This window comes from Hordeum vulgare, chromosome 3H (genome assembly GCF_904849725.1).
Source record: "Hordeum vulgare subsp. vulgare chromosome 3H, MorexV3_pseudomolecules_assembly, whole genome shotgun sequence".
NCBI classification, from domain to species: Eukaryota; Viridiplantae; Streptophyta; class Magnoliopsida; order Poales; family Poaceae; genus Hordeum; species Hordeum vulgare.
Window position 1 is genome coordinate 568,056,272 of NC_058520.1, and position 21,731 is coordinate 568,078,002.

Consider the following 21,731-nt stretch of genomic DNA (forward strand, 5'->3'; position numbering starts at 1 on the left):
CCGAACTCCGCAGAAACACGATCTAGAGGAAGAACTATGGTGTCTAGGTCTGAGTTGCACGTGGCAAAAGTTGTTTCAAATCATCCCTAAGTCACCACTATATATAGGAGGGAGGGGGAGGAGGCTTGCATTGAGGGCCAAGCCCTCAAGGGTGCGCCGGCTAGGAGGAGAGGAGGAATCCTACTCTAATTAGGATTGGAAAGTGGAGTCCTTCTCTTCCTCCCACCTCCCCTTTTTTTCTTTCTCTTTGGTTTTCTTCTCTTGACGCCAAGGCCCTCTTGGGCTGTCCCATCAGCCCACTAAGGGCTGGAGCGCCACCCCTAAGGCCATTAGGCTTCCCCCGGGTGGGTTGCCCCCCTCCCGGTGAACTTCCAGAACCCATTCGTCACTCCCGGTACAATTCCGGTAATGCTCGAAAACCTTCCGGTAACCAAATGAAACCATCCTATATATCAATCTTCGTTTCCGGACCATTCCGGAAACCCTCGTGACGTATGTGATCTCATCCGGGACTCCTAACAACATTCGGTAACCACACATATAACTCAACTACACTAAAACATCATCGAACCTTAAGTGTGCAGACCCTGCGGGTTCGAGAACTATGTAGACATGCCCCGAGGTACTCCTCGGTCAATATCCAATAGCAGGACATGGATGCCCATATTGGATCCTACATATTCTCCGAAGATCTTATCGGTTGAACCTAAGTGTCAAGGATTCATATAATCTCGTATGTCATTCCCTTTGTCCTTTGGTATGTTACTTGCCCGAGATTTGATCGTCGGTATCCGCATACCTATTTCAATCTCGTTACCGACAAGTATCTTTACTCGTTCTGTAATACGAGATCCCGTGACTTACGCTTAGTCACATTGCTTGCAAGGCTTGTGTGTGATGTTGTATTACCGAGTGGGCCCCGAGATACCTCTCCGTCACACGGAGTGACAAATCCCAGTCTTGATCCATACTAACTCAACGGACACCTTCGGAGATACCTGTAGAGCACCTTTATAGTCACCCAGTTATGTTGCGACGTTTGATGCACACAACGTATTCCTCCGGTGCCAGTGAGTTATATGATCTCATGGTCATAGGAACAAATACTTGACACGCAGAAAACAATAGCAATAAAACGACGCGATCAATATACTACGTTCATAGTTTGGGTCTAGTCCATCACATGATTCTCCTAATGATGTGATCCAGTTATCAAGTGACAACACTTGCACATAGCCAGAAAACCTTGACTATCATTGATCAACTGGCTAGCCAACTTGAGGCTTGCTAGGGACATTGTTTTGTCTATGTATCCACACAAGTATCTATGTTTTTATTCAATACAATTATAGCATGGATAATAAACGATTATCACGAACAAAGAAATATAATAATAACTAATTTATAATTGCCTCTAGGGCATATTTCCAACAATACTCCCTTACCCGCTTTCAACGTCGGCCTCAACGCCTAGTACAGCTACTCGTCGTCGGCGTACTCGTCAGCACACTCGGCCGCGCCGTCTCTGTGTTGTGGTGTCCTTCCATTCGTGTCCACTTCGTCGCTGCAGTTTAACTACGCTGACGCCGACATGGACGAGATCATCACGAGCGGCTCCGTCACCGACGCGTCACACCCGGAGTTCGGCGTGCAGGACAAAACAATGGACACCACCGACGACAATAACGACGAGCTCGACGACGCCGGGGAGGAGGAGGGAGAGGAAGAGTTGGTGGGGTGGAATCCGAACCAGTGCCAAAGAAGAAAGGAGGGAAGAGAAAGCTGGCAACAAATGCCAAGCGAGCCGAACCACGCGTCAAGTGGACGTCAAAGGAAGACGAGTGCCTTGCCAAAGTGTGGAAGACCGTCAGCATCGACCCGATCGCCGGCGCGAATCAGAACACCGACACGTACTGGGAGAGAATCAAAACAGCGTTCGACGAACGCAAGCTCGTCGACCCCGGCTTCGCTAACATTCACATGGACCGCGGCAAGAAGGCCATGTCGAACCAATGGTCGACGATCCAGACGGCGTGCAACAAGTGGCATGGGATCGTCGAGAAGGTCGCTGCTCGCACGAAAAGTGGCGCCAATGTCGAGGGTCAGGTGTGGACAAAGTTCGTCGGCCCTAGTTTGTCGTGTCGCCATGTACTTCAGCGACATGTTTTGTATGTTCGCCGTGTATCGCACCGACAACAAAGAGTTGAAGCTCCTTCACGTGTTCTTCACGAACGAGTCATGCGAGAAGTGAAGGAAAGTTCAACTCGCTCTCGACAAGGCCAAGGGGACCTACAACTCGGACGCGCCTGCCCCGCGTGCGGCAGAAGGGCGCCCAGATGGCACCAAAAGAGCCAGGGTGGCGAGAGACGGTGCGTCCGCTGCCGAACGGTGCAAGCTTCGATCGAGAAATGCATCGCCGACGCCAAGAGCAGCACTGCCAGGAGGGAGGAGAAATCCGACGCGCAGTGGTCGGCGTTGATGGGGAACCAGCACGTCGAGCTCGACTTTCTGAAGACCAACGTCGCCGCGAAGAACAGGAACACTGACCTGGCGTTCTTGATGGGGGCAGACACGTCGACGATGAACGAGCAGGTGAAGGTATGGTATTTCATGGAGCGCGGCCTGATCTTAAACCAGATGTCAGTGCCGACGGCGACTACAGCGGCAACCGCGACGACCTTGACAAAAACCACGCCGCCGACGAGCCCTGCAGCAGAGGAGCCGCACTGCGTCGAACCGACCCCGACAGAAACCACGCCGCCGACGAGCCCGACTATCATTTCTTTTTTTATCACCAAACTATTGAGTGTGTTGATCGCCGAATTATGACATGCTGGCAGGCCAAAACCTGGGTGCGCGGCTAAAACCTCGCTTGCCCTAAGGAGAAAAAAAAAAAGCACCAGCGCAACAGCAAAAAGGCTTTCGCCAGCCAAACGGGTAGAGATGCTCTAAGAGGGCGTACAAAGCAAAGAGCAAAGGGGGAGGGACAGGCCAAGAGTCCTAACATTGACGCATCCTTAATTCAGACGCATGGAACCTCGACTTCGGTTGGATATGGGAGAGCCCTTCAGATACAGAGAGATACAGAAGCAAACACAGGGACGACTAATGTAGAAGCAACACAAAGGGCATCTCCGACAATTAGACACAAAATACATGCTTAGTTCACTGTTTCGATTGGACTATCGTAATCTATAGTCGCTGATACATGAGTTCCTTTTCATATGAGCCCCAGTACAAAAATATTAAGAACTTTGTTTCGATCTTCTACCAGTTGCAGGATTTCAAAGAAATTCCCCCAAAAAATGTATTTAATTTAATGCCTAAATGTATGCAGATAAAACTTCATCTTTCTGTCTTCTCCAGCATGAGAATGGATCTTCTTTCTTAGTATCTTCTACGTACTGGAATGGAATTCGATCCAGAACGGTTACCACCATACCCACCACCACCAAACCCACCTCGGCCCCTTGACCGGAAATTACTTCCTGGATACAGAACAAGAACAAATTAGCAAAAGAGAATCAAACAAGGCAAATTACGCAACAATTTACTTGAGAACATTTGGGTTGGTACCTCCTCCCATGGAACCAGCTGACTTGGACATAGCTTCTAGCGCTGGATTCACAACCTGTCCAGCTTCACGCAAGATCTTAACGAGATTCCTTGAATATTTTGAATTGGAATGGGTGAAGAACGTGAAGGCCATTCCAGTAGCACCAGCACGGCCAGTTCGACCTATCCTGTGAATATAATCTTCGATAGTTGTCGGGAAATCAAAATTAATCACGCACTTAATATCCTTCACATCTGCAAAATCAACAAGACCATCATCAGTATAAAACAAGATAAAAGCGTCGCCCTGATTCCTGAATACCAGTGCGGACCACACTGGGCATCAACATTGTCGATCTCCACAGAAAGGTAGCACATGGCTTAGACAAGATCCAAAGAACACTGCACAAGGCTTCACTCTCAACATCTACAACTAACACAAGTCGAAGGGGCTGCAGAACTGAACTGGGTATCAATCACTGCTGGATGTGGAATTGATGGTGCTTAAACTCTCCGCCTTTTTTACAGAGCGTGACTTTTATACAATAATGTACCAACACCATATATCCGTGTGAACCAGAACAAATCTGTCACCCACAACAATCCAACACAGGCCGCAATGCTTAGGTGCTTCATCAGAGGTCAACTTGAGGATTTCAATGACAATACTACAAACCATCTTTAGACCAATTGGCAGTGATACCGACAGTCAAGGCACTTATAATAAGCAGACAATAAGTCTGAGGGGGAGGGGGGCAGGGAGATCCTTACAGTTCTATAAGAATGAACAAATTATCCTGATTACCTATGCAAGTCATACTGTGTGAGCACTTTTATTGCTTCACTCCAATAAGGGCAGTCACAGTGCTCCATGGTGTGTAGCCAAAAAACTGATTTGGCACTTTTCATGCGGAAAGAGAAATTTAACCTATCTTAATCTACATATAGCTCGTAGCACCGAAACTACACCAACTAACACTTTTCTCTAACAAAACATATTAAATGAGAGCACTTCTAGATACAACACTAAGATATAAGCCATTAGAGAAGTTGTATCTAAACACATAATTTAATGTACATGATTGAACTTAAGATATGATGCGTTGAGAGTGCCCTAATCATAATAACTTGGCATGTTGGTATATGCTCATTCTGAATTATTACCAACATTATATCAAGAGATCAATGAAATGAAAGTTGGAAGGCTATTAAGATGCAAAAAATAGACTACTACTAGTTAGCCAAGATGGTACAGTTTGTAAGATATGTAAAGGATGGCACTTACCGTAAAAGACAGCAAAAAATATTTATAGCAATGCTTACAGGAAGATGTCTTCCAGGAATAGTTAGAAACCGATTAAGATGCATATTAAATAATAGTAGATGCTGAAGTGAAGATGCTAAAAAAATCAACTAACAGAAGCAAAATACTCGAGACAGTAGGATATTGCCCTATTTAAAACTAAGTTAAGGATCTCCCTCAAATGCAAAGCCCACAGGTCTAACAGGTCTCTAAACCGTAGACAACTTGGTCACCATGATAGACGGAAACTGAAGTCCCTGGTAACACTGCCAATTGCTTACGCTCAAGTGAGGCAAACGGAGGGAAAAGATGATCTACCTCTGACTTGATAGCACCTCGCATACACCACCAACCCACAAGTTCAGTTCACTCAACCAAAAGCAGCTGAACAGCCCTCCGACTTATCATCCCTGAGCACTTGGAACTATAACATAATCCTAATATTCAAACAAGTCACCATACCAAGACCACGTGCCGCTACATCTGTGGCAGCCATTATAGGACTCTTCCCATTCTTAAACTCTGCCAGAACATAGTCCCTTTCAGACTGAGCTTTATCACCATGTATAGATAATGCTGGCCATCCGTCCATTCTAAGTTGCCGAGTGACCTTGTCACATTCCTTTTTTGTTTGAAAAAATATTAAGATTCGGCTCCCGTCCATCAAATCAGATAGAAGCTTACTTAGCCTGTGAGAAAAGAAGTGGAAACAAATACACATATTGTCATGTCAGTTCAGTAATTATTAGACTGAATTGCAGTTAGTGTACTATAGATAGGATGTGAGTAGTACAGACCTGGGATACTTTTCATGATCCGAGATAACTTCAACAATTTGTTGTATGGAATGGTTAGCTTTAAGTTCAGCTGTTCCTATCATTACCTGCATAGCATAGCATAGATTTAAATGCAAAATGTTAAACAGCAGGATAAACGAAATTGTCTAGCCAACGTTCCAAATTCACCCGTCAACGTAGCACTCCAGTACAAGGTTTGGCCTTATTGGCGCTTTTTGAATTATTAAAGATCACAGAAGGATTGTAAATAACAACAACAGCAGAAACCATGATCACCTTGTAAGGGTTCTGCAGAAATTGTCTAGCCAACGTTTCAACTTCTCTCGGCCATGTAGCGCTCCAGTACAAGGTTTGCCTGTCTGGACGGATCTATCAACAGCAAAAGCATGCAATACCATAAGCATAAATGGAAACAGGACTAAATCAAAAGATTTGGTAGTCAGTTCTGGTAGTACTTACTTGTGCTAATATTTTCCGAATCTGAGGTTCAAAACCCATATCAAGCATACGGTCTGCCTCATCCAGCACAAGGTATGTAACCCGACGTAGGTTTGTGTGACCAGCTTCCAGCATATCAATCAACCGACCTGGTGTTGCAATGACGATTTCAACTCCTAGCAATAGAGATCACAGACAACAGAGTTAGATTCGAAATCATTATATTCTCAAAATGAAGTATGTAGAGGTACTAAATACCTCTCCTGAGGTCACGTATTTGTGGTCCCTTAGGTGCTCCACCGTAGATACATGTGCTTCTAGTTCTCGAGTATGATCCAAACTTTGTAGCTTCTGCCTGTATTTGAACAGCCAGTTCTCTTGTTGGAGCAAGGATCAAGACAATTGGGCCATCACCTTGTTCTGCATCCATTGCAATCATTAATCAACAAGATGGATCACATCTATCAACAATTTAGCATACATAATGCAACAACAGGAACATACCGAGTCGAGGTTGTGCACCAACATGAACCAAACCAGGTAGAATGTAAGATAGTGTTTTCCCAGATCCAGTTTCTGCAATACCAATCACGTCCCTGCCCTTCAAAGCCATCGGCCAACCCTGAGCTTGGATAGGCGTTGGTTCCACAAATCCGGACTTGGCGATCGCTTGCATGCAGTAATCTGTTCAAACATAGTGAAAAGGGCACACAAGCATGTTCATCTCCATCCAAGGCATGCTGCAGCACTCCCAGCTTAAGCAGCAGGCAGCTAGAATAACACCATGCTTCGAATTAGTACTGCATACCTGGAAAGTTGGCTTCGTGAAAGAAGCGGATAGGCTTGGGCACCTCCCGGCCCTCCACGGTGATATCCCGGAGCTGACGGTACTGCGCCACCTCCGTCTCCGACATGGCCTGCACGGCGGGGCATTCCACGTAGAAGCTCTTCTCGAACGGTATAAGGCCCCGAAAGTCCGGCTTGGGCAGGGAGAGCGAGTCGAGCCCGTCCCTCCCGTTGCTGCCACCTCTCCCACCGCCGCCACGGAAGCCGCCTGGTCCACCGCCACCGCCGCCTCTGCCCCTACCGCCGTATCCCATGCCTCCACCATAGCCTCCGCCGCCCTGGCCGTAGCCACCGACGGGGGCGGCCATGGGCGTGTACGGGGCGGCATAGGGGTTCTGCGCGGCGACCACGGGGACCGGCGGGGCGAGTATGGGAGCCGCGGCCAGGTCGCTGCACGGGGAAATCAACCGCGTCAGATCAGATCCGCGAGCAACACGCGGGCTAGGGTTGGGTAAGGGGGGTCACGTACCTGCGCCTGTCGCGGTAGGAGGAGGGGTCGGCGTAGCGGTTGTCGGCGTAGGGATTCATGGCGGCCGCGCGGGGGATTGGGCTGGCCGGAGATCGACGCCGAGGACGAGCGCTCGCGGAGGGTGGATTTGGAGGAGTGGATCTGTCGGGCACGAGGCGGCGGGTGGAGGCGTGCGTTTGCGCTTGCGGGCGGTGGGTTTGCTTTTGATGGTGGGTGCGGCAACGTGTGGGGACGGGACGGGACGGGATGGGGGGCTTTTAGGTTTTCGTGGCCGACGTATCAGAAATCAGAATCGTCTGCCGACTGCGGGTCCCGGTCCGAGCACAACAAGTCCCTCACGCAACTCGCCGCGCGTGGACGGGCCGGGTGGTGCTATTGCGTTTTGACGTCGCGGGCTTGGGCAAACTCTCAGCCTGCCTCGACGGAAATATCTTGGGCTTTGCGTGGCATGGACCAGGTATGGTAGGCACACTCGCGCGCGGCTAAGCGTGACGTGAGCCTGAGCCATAACTATTTTTTCCCTTTCGTTAGGGTTTGTGGTTCTCTCGGGGGCGATTTGCCGCCGTTGAGTGGTTCTGGCTGTCCCTGCCGTCAACCTCTGCCCTGGTGATCTTCGTCGCTAGGGTTTTGGGGGTTCTTTTAGGTGGAAGAGGTGGAGGGTTTAGGGTTAAATCTTCAAGTCTCGATCAAATCTCATCGGGCAAGAAACGTAACATGGCTTTTGGCGGTGCTTCTGGCTCCAGGGAGGGCGACGAGATTGAGAAGATGATGCAAGAGCTTGGACTGAGGGAGGAGGATCTGGACGACGTCATCTTTGACGAGAAGGAAGCGTCAAAGGAGGCAGCTCGATGGGTGGTACTAGCCAGGGTTCACACTAAGAAGACTTACAGTCAAACTTGGTTTTACAAGAACATGAGATCGGCTTGGGACCTAACTCAAGAAGCGAAATTCAGACCGCTGGAAGACAATCTCTACACGATTCAATTCTCATGTCTTGGGCATTGGGAGAGAATTATAGAGGATGGTCCATGGCACTTTTGTGGTGATGCGGTGATTCTCAAACCGTATGATGGAGTGACAAAACCATTGATGATCAGACCTGACATGATCGATATCTGGATTCAAATACATGATGTGCCTGATCTTTTATGCCCATCTAGTCTCAGCTCTCACTTCCAAGGTAGGCGTGATAGTGTTTGTCAAGTCTCCTTCACAAGACTTCCCGGGCAACTTCTACTGTGTATGGGTTAGCATCAATGTCACGAAGCCGTTGAAGAATGCTATGTCAATGGTCTGTGATGGTAAGCGCCATATCTATAGAGTAAAGTATGAAAAATTACCATATTGGTGTGTTGTTTGTGGGATGCTAGGTCATCTCTTTAAAGAACACAACAGCGGAATTCACCCTCTGTCGGCACTGGTCTTCAATGACCCGAGGACTTCCTGATTCATGAGAATGGGTGTGGCCCTGGTTGAGGCCGAGGACGGCGTGGTGGACGCCAGGGAGGCCCGTGAGGTGGCCAGGGGTCGTACCCTGGTGGAAGGCGTGATCTGGATGTGGATGAAGACCCATCTCAGTGGGCAAGAGAAAGCATGGATATTGACCCGAAGGGGAAGCCAAATGATGCTCTAGACACAACTATGGTCGAAGCGGACATGAATAGGAAAAGAGGCGCTGGCCTTGCAAAAAATTAGGTTGTTGTTAACCATGGCTCTACAAGCGCATCAAAGACTGTCTTAGCTATCATGCCTTTGGAGGTCCCTCCAAGCCCGTCTTCAATCAAGGAACCCAAGAAGGCAAGAACAGCAGTCTGAGAAAGAAACAATGGAAGGAAGGGTCTGGCTCTTGATAAGAACAATGATGCGATATCGGCGACCTCCCGCGTGGAGGATCGCCAGACGCATTGAATATCCTATGTTGGAATTCTCGTGCTGCGGACAAAGCCGCGACAATTCGAGAGCTTCGCGATCTTGCGAAGCAATTTGCCCCGGTCGTGCTTTGTATTGTTGAAACGCAAATTTCAAAGGCGCGTGTCGAAAGTTTAGCTAGCACTCTTGGCTTTGATAATGCATATGCAATTAGTAGCTCCGGTCGAAGCGGCGGGCTAGGTATGTTTTGTAATAATGGTATAAATATTGCAGTTTTAGGCTACTCTGAGTACCATATAGATGCTACCGTGTCATCTCTGGATTATGCTGATTGGAGGCTTACATGTGTGTATGGTGAGGCCCAGGTTAGTGAGCGTTATAGAACATGGGATCTCCTCAAATCCCTAGCATCGGTAAGCCCGCTGCCATGGATGTGCATCAGAGACTTTAATGAGGTTCTGCATGCCCACAAACATGTGGGTTTGGGACAGAGACGGAGCTCTCAAATTGCAAGCTGCACAGAAGCTACGAACGTTTGTGAACTCACAGACATCGGCTACCAAGGACGATCATGGACCTTTGAAAAGAAAACAACAGGAGGGGTGTATTGTCATGTATGGCTGGACCAAGCTCTTGCAAACAATGACTCGAACGTGATGTTCCCGATGGCAAAACTTCATCATGAGACTAGTGCTTCCTCGGATCACTGCCCTATTCGGTTGCAGCTTACAGAACCACCGACAACCTCTTTCAAACAAAAATTGTTCCGATATGAAATGTATTGGGAGCAACATACCGATTTTAGAAGCAATCTCGAGCAAGAATGGAGAGGTGCCCAACAGGCATAGTGAAAGGACCGATATGGTTGACTAGAGGGGGGTGAATAGGCAACTACCAATTTTTAGCTTGTCTTAACAAATTAGCGTTGGCAACAAAAGTTTCTCTATGTGAAAAACTAGGTGAGCAGCCTATATGATGCTAACTGCAAGGATAACAAGTGCAAATAAAGAATACACCGCAACAATAACAAGAACAAAGTAAAGGTAAGAGATATCCGCAAGTGGAATCAGTGGAGACGAGGATGTGTTACCGAAGTTCCTTCCCTTTGACAGGAAGTACGTCTCCGTTGGAGCGGTGTGGAGGCACAATGCTCCCCAAGAAGCCACTAGGGCGACCGCATTCTCTTCACGCCGTGATTCCACTATTGGTTCCCTTGAAGGTGGCGACCGGACCTTTACAAATAAGGTTGGGGCTATCTCCACATAGAGCTTGGAGGCTCCCAACAAGACCACGAAGCTTCACCACAATGGGATATGTCTCCGAGGTGACCTCAACCGTCTAGGGTGCTCAAACACCCAAGAGTAACAAGATCAGCAAGGTATTAGTGGGGGAATCAAATATATCTTGGTGGAAGTGTAGATCAAGGCCCTCTTAAGCAATCCCTAGAAAATCAACAAGTTTGATTGGCTAGGGAGAGAGATCGGGGAAGAATAAGCTTATGGAGTAACAATGGAGCTTGGAGAGGTAAGAGGTGAGCTTTTAGAGGAAGAAGACACCTATATATAGTGGGGGGTAAAATCCAACTGTTACCCACCCACCACAGCAATAGCCAAGCGGTACTACCGCCCTACATTTCACCACCATGGTAGTAATAAAATACTACCGTGCCTACTACTGTGGGTGGAAAAGTATGTGAAAAAGTCTGTCGGAGCGGTAGTAACAAACTACTACCGTCCAGAGGGCGGTAGTACCGCTTCTGGAGCGGTAGTAAAAAATTACTACTGCTCTTAGAGCGGTACTACCGTTGTGTCACCGGTACTACCACTGGCCCTTTTGCATAAGCATCAAAGAAAGGAATGGAGCTCCATTGTAGCAAGGTAAAGGTGGTGCACTAACTGTCTACGTGATGATTCCACCCAACCTTTCCGACACGGACCCCCTCTTAATAGTACGACTTTCCTACGACTCAAGTGCACCAAAGAGAAACGTAGAAAGCAACCGTTGATAACCCACAAGTATAGGGGATCGCAACAGTTTTCGAGGGTAGAGTATTCAACCCAAATTTGTTGATTCGACACAAGGGGAAACCAAAGAATATTCTCGAGTATTAGCAGTTGAGTTGTCAATTCAACCACACCTGAAAGACTTAGTATCTGCAGCAAAGTATCAGTAGCAAAGTAGTGTGATAGCAATAGTAGCAATGGTAACAGTAGCAGAAGCGACAACAATAGCGACAGAGTAACAGTAGCAGCAGTGACAGCAGTAGCGACAGAGTAACAGTAGGAGTAGTGACAGCAGTAGTGATAAAGTAACGTAGCAAGGACAGTAGGAAAAACTCGTAGGCATTGGATCGGTGATGGATAATTATGCCGGATGATATTCATCATGCAACAATTATAACATGGGGAGATATGTAACTAGCTCCAGTTCGTTAATGTAATGTAGGCATGTATTCCGTATGTAGTCATACGTGCTTAGGGAAAAGAACTTGCATGACATCTAATGTCCATCCCTACCGTGGCAGCGGGGTCCTAATGGAAACCACGGGATATTAAGGTTCTCCTTTTAATAGAGAACCGGAACAAAGCATTAGCACTTAGTGAATACATGAACTCCTCATACTATGGTCATCTCCGAGAGTGGTTCCAGCTATTGTCACTCCGGGGTTGCCGGGTCATAACATATAGTAGATGACTACAACTTGCAAGATAGGATCAAGAACACACATATATTGGCGAGAACATAATAGGTTAAGATCTGAAATCATGGCACTCGGGCCCTAGTGACAAGCATTAAGCATGGCAAAGTAGTAGCAACATCAATCTCAGAACATAGTGGATACTAGGGATCAATCCCCATCAAATCTAACTCGATTACATGATAGATCTCATCCGATCCATCACCGTCCAGCAAGCCTACGATGAGATTACTCACGAACGGTGAAGAGCATCATGGAATTGACGATGAAGGAAGGTTGATGATGACGATGGCGACGATCTCCCCTCTCCGGAGCCCATAACGAACTCCAGATCAGCCCTCCAGAGGAAGAACACGTGGTGGCGGCGCCTCCGTATCGTAAAATGCGATGAACTCTTCTCCTTGATTTTTTTTCCGGACGAAAGGGACTAAATAGAGCTGGAGTTGGAGGCGGCGGAGCTCTAAGGGCCCCACAAGCCTGGTAGGCGCGGCCAGGGGGCCGCGCCTAGTGGGCTTGTGGGCTCCTCACTCCACCCCTCCGGTTGATTCTTGCGCCAGTTATTTTTATATATTCCAAAAAAAATCCTCGTAAATTTCCAGGTTATTCCGAGAACTTTTATTTCTGCACAAAAACAACACCATGGCAATTCTGCTGAAAACAGCATTAGTCTGGGTTAGTTCCATTCAAATCATGCAAATTAGAGTCCAAAACAAGGGCAAAAGAGTTTGGAAAAGTAGATACGACGGAGACGTATCAACTCCCCCAAGCTTAAAGCCTTGCTTGTCCTCAAGCAATTCAGTTGACAAACTGAAAGAGACAAAAGAAAAACTTTTACGAACTCTGTTTGATCTTGTTGTTGTAATTATGTCTAACTCATATTCAGATTTTCAGCAAGATCATAAGCTAACCACATAAGCAATGACATTTAGGTCTCATGGCAAACTCATATCAATGGCATAATCAACTAGCGAGCAATAATGATAAGTTTCAAATGTCAACACTTCAGTCAAAACAATCATGAAGCAATATGAACAGATGGTATCTCACTAGCTCTTTCTGAGACCGCAAAACATAAATGCAGAGCACCTTCAAAGACCAAGGGCTGACTGAACATTGTAATTCATGGCAAAGAAGATCCAGTCACAGTCATACTCAATCACAATTAAAAACAAATAATAAAAATGACAGAGGTGCTCTCTAATTGGTGCCTTTTGAAAGAAGAGGATGACTCAACAGAAACATAAATAGACAGGCCATTCACGGAGGGAAGCATTGATTTACGGAGGTGCCAGAGCTCAAGCTTTGAAGACAGAGATAAATAATTTTGGGTGACATGCTTTCATTGTCAATGCAATGACCAAGAGTTTTCACCATCTTCCATGCTACACATACTATAGGCGGTTCCCAAACAGAAAAGTAAAGTTTTGACTCCCCCACCACCGATCAATCACACTCCTCGACTAGCCGAATACTCGGGTGCCGTCCATACCAACAACAATCCAGGGGGAGTTTTGTTTGCAATTATCTTTTCATTTGAGCATGGAATTGGGCATTCCAATTACCGGCCCCTTCCTCGTGAGTGATAGTGAATAAACACGTATCGAGGATAACACGCCTAGCATGGAAGATATTGATCGCCCCTTGTCACCACATGAGTGGTTCGGGCATGCAAAACAAATTATTTCTTGAAGGTTTAGAGAGTGGCACATGCAAATTTACTTGGAACGGCAGGTAGATACCGCATATAGGTAGGTATGGTGGACTCATATGGAACAACTTTGAGTTTATGGAAGTGGATGCACAACCAGTATTCCCGCTTAGTACAAGTGAAGGCTAGCAAAAGACTGGGAAGCGACCAACTAGAGATCAACAACAGTCATCAGTATGCATTGAGATTAACCAACATTGAGTGCAAGCATGAGTAGGACATAAATCACCATGAACATGAATATCATAGAGGCTATGTTGATTTTGTTTCAACTACATGCGTAAACATGCGCCAAGTCAAGCCACTTGAATCATTCAAAGGAGGATACCATCCTATCATACTACATCATAATCATCTCAAAATTCATGTTGGCATCCAAGACAAACCATTATAAGCTCCTAGCTAATTAAGCATGGCATCAGAAACTATGATCTCTAAGTTGTCATTGCAAACATGTTTCTCTCACAACAAATCTGAATTAGGAACGATGAGCTAGTCATATTTACAAAAACAAAATAGATCGAGTTCGTACCAGCTTTTCCAGGCTCAGTCACTTCATCATATATCGTCATTATTGCCTTTCACTTGCACGACCGAATGATGTGAACAATAATAAGAGTGCCCGCGCATTGGACTAAGCTGGAATCTGCAAGCAAACACAAAGGAGAAGACAAAGTAATATGGCTCTTTGACAGATAAACAGATATGCATGCGAGAGCCACTAAACATTGTAACCATGGTCTTCTACCTTGACCCAAAGAAAAAAAACTATTTACAAGGGAAAGCTCCCAACAAGCAAAATAAGAACGAGAAACCTTTTTGGGTTTTCTCAAACTAGACAAACACACGAGAAGAAAACAAGAAAAAGAAATAAACTAGCATGGATGATACAGTGGCAAGGTGTGAACATCGACTATCAAAGTGAAAGCGTAAGCATGAATATAAAGTCGGTGAGAAACACGTAGTCCCCCAAGCTTAGGCTTTTGGCCTAAGTTGGTCTACTCCCAAGGAGGGAAATAACCGTCTCCGGGGTACTTCGGAGTGTATTGAGGGTGCCACTGCTATGTGAGCTCCTCTGGCTCCCACTGATAAACTGGCATCTGGTACTCGACTCGTAGCTCGGGCACGGGCGCCTGTGGTGGTGTTATGCCCTAATATGTGTAGATGTTAGAGGGCATAATAATGTACGTGCCTAGATGAAGATTGAACAAAGAAGGAGCAGGAAAAGTAATAGTCTCACGAGTACTCTGACTAAATACCAGGTTATAAATCATCCTCTTATTTATATCTTTATCAAGAAAGTCATGGCGAACCATGCTATCATAATCTAGATATCTCTCAGGAGGAAGAATCTCTTCTTCCTCGTGCAGTCTAATAGGTATCTCAAAATGTCTAGCAAGACGGGTGGCATAGATACCTCCATAAACAACGCCTTTAGAATGGTTCGTGTTCAACCGTTGATCCACTATAGCGCCCAAGCTATAAGTTTTATCATTATAAAGGGCTTCGCGCAAAACCGCAAGATCTGGGGAGCTAAGGGCTCCAGCTTTCCCACGGCCAATCAAACATTTTCCCACGAATAATGAGAAGTACCGAAGCACAGGAAAATGTATGCTAGCAGCTCTAGCGCAAGACACTCCTCTCTCCTCTCCTACAACAATAGTATAAATGAAAGCCTCCAAGTCCCGTGGACGAGGTTCATGAATATCCCCAACATAAGGTAATTTGCAAACATTGCAAAAATCCTGAAGTGACATGCGCTGGGGGATATCATATAATTTGAACTCAACCATAGGAGGACTCTTCCTTGGATATAAGTTAAAGCTTTGCACGAAAGTATTAGTGAGGAGGAGGTATTGTGGACACTTATCTTCAAAGAAGGCGGTAAGGCCTGCGTTCTCCACCAAGTAGTAAAAGTCCTCATGAAGTCTGGCGGCGCGTAAGAACACATCACTTGGCCACTCGCACGCTCGAACTTTTGCAACTCGGTGGACCGGAACTTGGGTCTCTTCTTCTCATTTTCATCATCCTTGGGGTCACGGCTTGAAGAGCCTCTTAGGAACCTTCTCATCCTTTCCTTTTTCTTTCTCTGAAAATTTCTGAATTTTTTAGTGACTCTAAGGAAAAGTGAACGAGGCCCAACGAAACTCGTAGCAACTACTCCTTCAAGTGCCTAGAGGCCACATCACGCATCAAAACTACTTGGGACCAGCTAAAATTAGCATGCAAAGCTCAAGAACAGGGTCACCAAGGCAGCAAAAATACGCGAGTATAAGGCACTAGAGCAAAAACTAATTGGACCAATGGAGGAGTCACATACCAAGGAGCAATTTCCCCAAAACAGTTTGGTGAATGGGGCTTTGCACAAGGAGATCGAAAATCGCAGCAAGAAGAGCAAGAACACGGGTTTGAGCTGTGAAACGATCTTTTCTGGAGGTAGGAGAAGGAGATGGGAGCTGGAATAAGTGGACGGGGGACACGTGGGCCCCACAAGCCTGGTAGGCGCGGCGAGGGGGTGCCCGCGCCTCCAGGGCTTGTGGCCCACTAGTGCATCCCCCTGACTAGCTCTCCGTCTCAGAATTTTTCAGAAATTCCAGAAAAAATCATACTTGATTTTCACGAAATTCGGAGAACTTTTATTTTTGGGACACTTTTCTACGGGACGCAAAAAGCAGAAAACAGGAAAAACTAAAGCTAAATCTACCATTTTTCTTCTAAGCAATCGAAGGTGAAAGCTTGGAACAGAGGGTTGTGACTCCTTGATTCATCCATCCCATGGTCATCGAAAGAAATCCGTCAATGAGGTTGATCAAGTCTCCTTGACAAACATTTTCGAATCGCATAAAAAAGAACGGAGAATTTTTGAATAGTCACTAGGTTACCTCAATGGGGATGTGCATATCCCCAACAAGCAAATCATACTTCATCTTGACAGTAGTTATAGGGCATTCAAAGCTCCCAATAAGAATCGATGAAGTTTTTTCAATAGCATTGATGCAATGTACTCGATATTGTTTCTTCGGAAGGTGCACAGTATGCTCATTACCGTTGACATGGAAAGTGTCATTGTCTTTGTTGCAATCAATAACAACCCGTGTAGTGTTTAGAAAGGGTCTTCCAAGGATGACCGCCATGGCATCGTCCTCGGGAATATCCAGAATAACAAAGTTTGTTAAGATAGTAACGTTCGCAACCACAACAGGTACATCCTCGCAAATGCCGATAGGGAAAGCAGTTGATTTGTCGGCCATTTGCACAGAGATTTCAGTGGGTGTCAACTTATCCAGTTCAAGTCTACGATAAAGAGAGAGAGGCATAACACTAATACCGGCTCCAAGGTCGCATAAAGCAGTTCTAACGTAGTTGCCCTTAATGGAGCAAGGTATAGTGGGCACTCCGGGATCACCTAGTTTCTTAGGAGTTCCACCCTTGAAGGTATAATTAGCGAGCATGGTGGAAATCTCAACCTCAGGTATCCTCCTCTTATTACTCACAATATCTTTCATGTACTTAGCATACAAAGACATTTTGAGCATATCTGTCAAACGCATTTGCAGAAAGACAGGTCTAATCATTTGAACAAATCGCTCAAAATCCTCATCATCCTTTTTCTTGGATGGTTTGGGGGGAAAGGGCATGGGTTTCTGAACCCATGGTTCCCTTTCTTTACCATGCTTCCTAGCAATGAAGTCATTCTTATTGTATCTCTCATTCCTAGGATGTGGGTTATTGATACGTCTTAAACGTATCTATAATTTTTGAGGGTTTCACGATGTTATCTTGTCAACTTTGGATGTTTTGTTTACCTTTTATGTCTTTTTTGGGACTAACTTATTAATTCCGTGCCAAGTGCCAGTTCCTGTTTTTTCTGTGTTTTTGACTCTTTCCAGATCTGATTTTGGAACGGAGTCCAAACGAAATAAAATTCCCGAAATAATTTTTCCAGAACGAAAGAAGATCGGGAGGCTTGATGGCCAAGGCAGGGGGCTCCTTGGGATCCCACAAGCCGTGTTGCCGTGGCCAGGGGGCCCGCGGCAACGAGGCTTGTGGCCTCCCGGGCGCTCCCCTACCCTAGCTCTTTGGCCTATAAATTCCCTAAAAATCTAGAAAAAAATCAGGGCATCCACGAAAACACTTTTTGCCGCCACAAGCTTCCGTTTCCGCGATATTTCATCTGGAGACCCTTCCCGGTGCCCTGCCGGAGGGGACTTTGGAGTTGGAGGGCTTCTACATCAACATCATCGCCTCTCCAATGACTCGTGAGTAGTCCACTTCAGACCTACGGGTCCGTAGTTAGTAGCTAGATGGCTTCTTCTCTCTCTTGGATCTTCAATACAAAGTTCTCCATGATCTTCATGGAGATCTATCCGATGTAATCCTCTTTGGCGGTGTGTTTGTCGAGATCCGATGAATTGTCGATTTGTGATCAGATTATCTATGATTTATATTTTAGTCTTTGCTGATTTCTTATATGCATGATTTGATATCCTTGTAAGTCTCTCCGAGTCTTGGGTTTTGTTTGGCCAACTAGATCTATGATTCTTGCAATGGGAGAAGTGCTTGGTTTTGGGTTCATACCGTGTGGTGACCTTTCCCAGTGACAGAAGGGGCAGCAAGGCACACATCATGTTGTTGCCATCAAGGGTAACAAGATGGGCTTTTATCGTAGATATGAGATTGTCCATCTACATCATGTCATCTTGCTTAAGGCGTTACTCTGTTCTTTTGGACTTAATACACTAGATGCATGCTGGATAGCGGTCGACGTGTGAAGTAATAGTAGTAGATGCAGAAAGTATCGGTCTACTTGTTTTGGACGTGATGCCTATAGATATAATCATTGCCTTAGATAACGTCACGACTTTGTGCAGTTCTATCAGTTGCTCGATAGTAATTCGTTCACCCACCATCTACTCGCTTTCATGAGAGAATCCACTAGTGAACACTACGGCCCCGGGTCTATTCACGAATATCGTTTCCACTTTCACTTTTACTTTGCTTTGTTTACTTTGTTGCTTTCAGATCTCACTTCGCAAACAATCTATAAGGGATTGACAACCCCTTCATAGCGTTGGGTGCAAGATTTTTGTGTTTGTGCAGGTACTTGTGACTTGACGCAATCCTTTCTCTGGTTCGATACCTTGGTTCTCAAAAACTGAAGGAAATAGTTGCCGCCGCTGTGCTACATCACCCTTTCCGCTTCGAGGGAACACCAACGCAAGGCTCCAAGGCCACAGGGGAATCCTTTGCATATTTGCCAAGGAAGTCCCTAAAGGCGTAGCCGTAGCAGAAGGATTCCTGGCGCCGTTGCTGAGGAGTATCAAGACAAGAATAGTCTCCCATCAACACGCTTGTTTCTGGCGCCGTTGGAAGATCTTTTGTTGCAGTAGCAGAAGTATTTCTGGCGCCGTTGCCGGGGAAGGAGAGATCAAGACCTATCCAAGTAGGTGTCACAAACTCATCTCTTGCATTTACCTTTTTTTGCCAGTTGCCTCTCGTTTTCCTCTCCCCCACTTCACATTTGCCGTTTTCATTTGCCTTTCTCCTTTGCTGTTTTCATTTGCCTTTATCCTTTGCCGTTTTCCTTTGCCGGTTTTCTTGCTTGCTTGTGTGCTTGTTTGTTTGTTGAAGTCATCTTGGCTGAAAACACCAAACTTTGCGACTTCTCGAGCACTAATAATAATGATTTTATTAGTACTCCGATTGCTCCCGCCACTAGTGCGGAATCGTATGAAATCAACGCAGCCTTGCTGAATCTTGTTATGAAAGAGCAATTCTCTCGCCTTCCTAGTGAAGATGCCGCATCCCATCTCAATACCTTCATTGAGCTTTGCGATATACAAAAGAAAAGAGATGTGGATAATGACGTGATTAAGTTGAAGCCTTTTCCTTTCTCGTTGCGAGATCGCGCAAAAACTTGGTTTTCTTATTTGCCTAAAAATAGTATCGATTCTTGGGATAAGTGCAAATATGCTTATATATCCAAGTATTTTCCACCGGCTAAGATTATATCTCTACGTAACGATATCATGAATTTCAAGCAACTTGATCATGAACACGTTGCACAATCTTGGGAGAGGATGAAGTTAATGATTAGAAATTGTCTCGCTCATGGCTTGAGTTTGTGGATGATTATACAAATCTTTTACGCTGGTTTGAATTTTGCTTCTCGTAATATCTTGGACTCCGCCTCAGGTGGAACGTTCATGGAAATCACGTTAGGATACGCTACAAAACTCCTAGACAATATCATGACCAACTACTCTCAGTGGCACACTGAAAGGTCACCTGCTAGCAAAAAGGTACACGCTATAGAAGAAATTAACTCGCTTAGTGCTAAGATGGACGAGTTGATGAATTTGGTTGCTAGTAGAAATGCTCCTTTAGATCCTAATGACATGCCACTATCTTCCTTGATTGAGAGTAGCAACGCTAGTTTAGACGTTAATTTTGTTGGTAGGAGCAATTTTGGCAACAACAATGCTTTTAGAGGAAACTATGTTCCTAGGCCTTTTCCTAGTAACTCCTCTAACAATTATGACAATTCCTACAACAACACTTATGGAAATCACAACAAATTACCCTCTGATTTAGAGAGTAATATCAAAGAGTTCATCAACTCTCAAAAGATTTTCAATGCGTCCATAGAGGAAAAACTACTCAAAATAGATGATTTGGCTAAGAGCGTTGATAGGATGTCTTGTGATATTGATGGTTTGAAATTTAGATGTGCTTATCTCAAGGTCAAATTGGATGAAACTTTAAAAGCTATGCGTGTCTCCATGAATGAGAGCAAAGAAAGAACCGTCCAAGTTCGCGCTAGGCATGAATGGTTTAAAAGGGTGCGTTCTAGTGATGCAAATCACGAAGATCTTAAAGTGCTTGGTGTGACTCCTCTTGAATCTTTGTTTTGTCGTGTCAAACCTATTGATGAAGGGGCTGGATATGAATCCACTTTGGTTGAAAAACGCCCCAATGATTCGGAGCCCACCTATCTTGATGATAAAGGTGTGGAGAGTGGAGTAGAAGAAATCAAAATTTTGGGTAGTAATGAAACTCCCACTTTGGATTTCAAGGAATACAATTATGATAGTTGCTCCTTGTTTGAATGCATTTCTTTGATGCAATCCATTGCAAACTCTTCACATGCTTATAGCCAAAGCAAAGCCTTTACTGCACATATCGTAGATGCTATGATGAAATCTCTTGAAGAGAAGCTCGAATTAGAAGTCTCTATATCTAGAAAACTTCATGATGAGTGGGAACCTACTATAAAAATCAAGATCAAAAACTATGAATGCAATGCTTTGTGTGATTTGGGTGCTAGTGTTTCCGCGATTCCAAAGTCTTTATGTGATATTCTTGGTTTTCATGAGATTTAAGAGTGTTCTCTTAATTTGCATCTTGCGGATTCTACTGTCAAGAAACCCATGGGAAGGATCGATGATGTTCTTATTGTTGCAAATAAGAACTATGTACCCATGGATTTCATTGTACATGACATAGATTGCAATCCTTCATGTCCCATTATTCTTGGTAGACCTTTCCTAAGGACTATTGGTGCTATCATTGATATGAAGGAAGGGAATATTAGATTTAAATTTCCCCTAAAGAAGGGCATGGAGCATTTTCCTAGAAATAAAATAAGATTGCCTTATGAATCTATGATGAGGGCTACTTATGGTTTGAGCACCAAAGATGACTATACGTGATTCCAACACCTTTTGCCTAGCTAAGGGTGTTAAACAATAGCGCTTGTTGGGAGGCAACCCAACGAATCTATCCTTTTTCTTTCTGTTTTGTGTTTTCCACACTTTCATAATTCTGTTATGATTGTGTTTTTTATGTTTCTTTTTGCGTTTGTGCCAAGTAAAACCGTTATGATTAGTCTTGGGGATGATCGTTTGGTCATGCTGGAAAAGACAGAAACTTTCTGCTCACGAAAAGAATTTTCATTTTTTTTCTGTAAGAGATTTTGAGTTGATTCTTTTGGTTGCTGATTGCTACAAAAATTCTTCAGACTGTCGTAATTTTTCAGAATGTTTGAA

The 21,731-nt window shown here is 45.2% G+C and overlaps 1 protein-coding gene across 2 annotated transcripts; it reads right to left on the bottom strand.

Moving 5' to 3' along the window:
* Nucleotides 1–3,141: 3,141 nt before the first annotated feature.
* LOC123445166 (DEAD-box ATP-dependent RNA helicase 30) lies at nucleotides 3,142–7,641 on the bottom strand. Of its 2 annotated transcripts, XM_045122116.1 has the most exons (10): nucleotides 7,409–7,634; nucleotides 6,902–7,329; nucleotides 6,598–6,777; nucleotides 6,352–6,513; nucleotides 6,115–6,269; nucleotides 5,932–6,024; nucleotides 5,656–5,741; nucleotides 5,321–5,547; nucleotides 3,577–3,810; nucleotides 3,142–3,488 (listed from the first exon to the last, which is right to left on the bottom strand). In XM_045122116.1, the coding sequence occupies exons 1-10, from the start codon at nucleotides 7,465–7,467 to the stop codon at nucleotides 3,388–3,390; spliced, it is 1,725 nt and encodes a 574-aa protein (XP_044978051.1). In that variant the 5' UTR covers nucleotides 7,468–7,634; the 3' UTR covers nucleotides 3,142–3,387. The 2 variants fall into 2 exon arrangements, 1 of the variants encoding a protein (XP_044978051.1); XR_006631058.1 differs by lacking the exon at nucleotides 3,142–3,488 and having other exon boundaries at nucleotides 3,783–3,810; nucleotides 5,177–5,547; nucleotides 7,409–7,641.
* Between the last annotated feature and the right edge of the window lie 14,090 nt (nucleotides 7,642–21,731).

Excerpts from the sequence above, each read along its gene's own strand:
- LOC123445166 (XM_045122116.1), bottom strand. The coding sequence starts at position 7,467 with ATGAATCCCTACGCCGACAACCGCTACGCCGACCCCTCCTCCTACCGC. Across the intron at positions 3,811-5,320 it reads TGTAGCGGCACGTGGTCTTG|ATGTGAAGGATATTAAGTGC; the intron begins GTATGGTGACTT and ends TTGATTTTGCAG. Across the intron at positions 3,489-3,576 it reads AGCTGGTTCCATGGGAGGAG|GAAGTAATTTCCGGTCAAGG; the intron begins GTACCAACCCAA and ends TTCTGTATCCAG.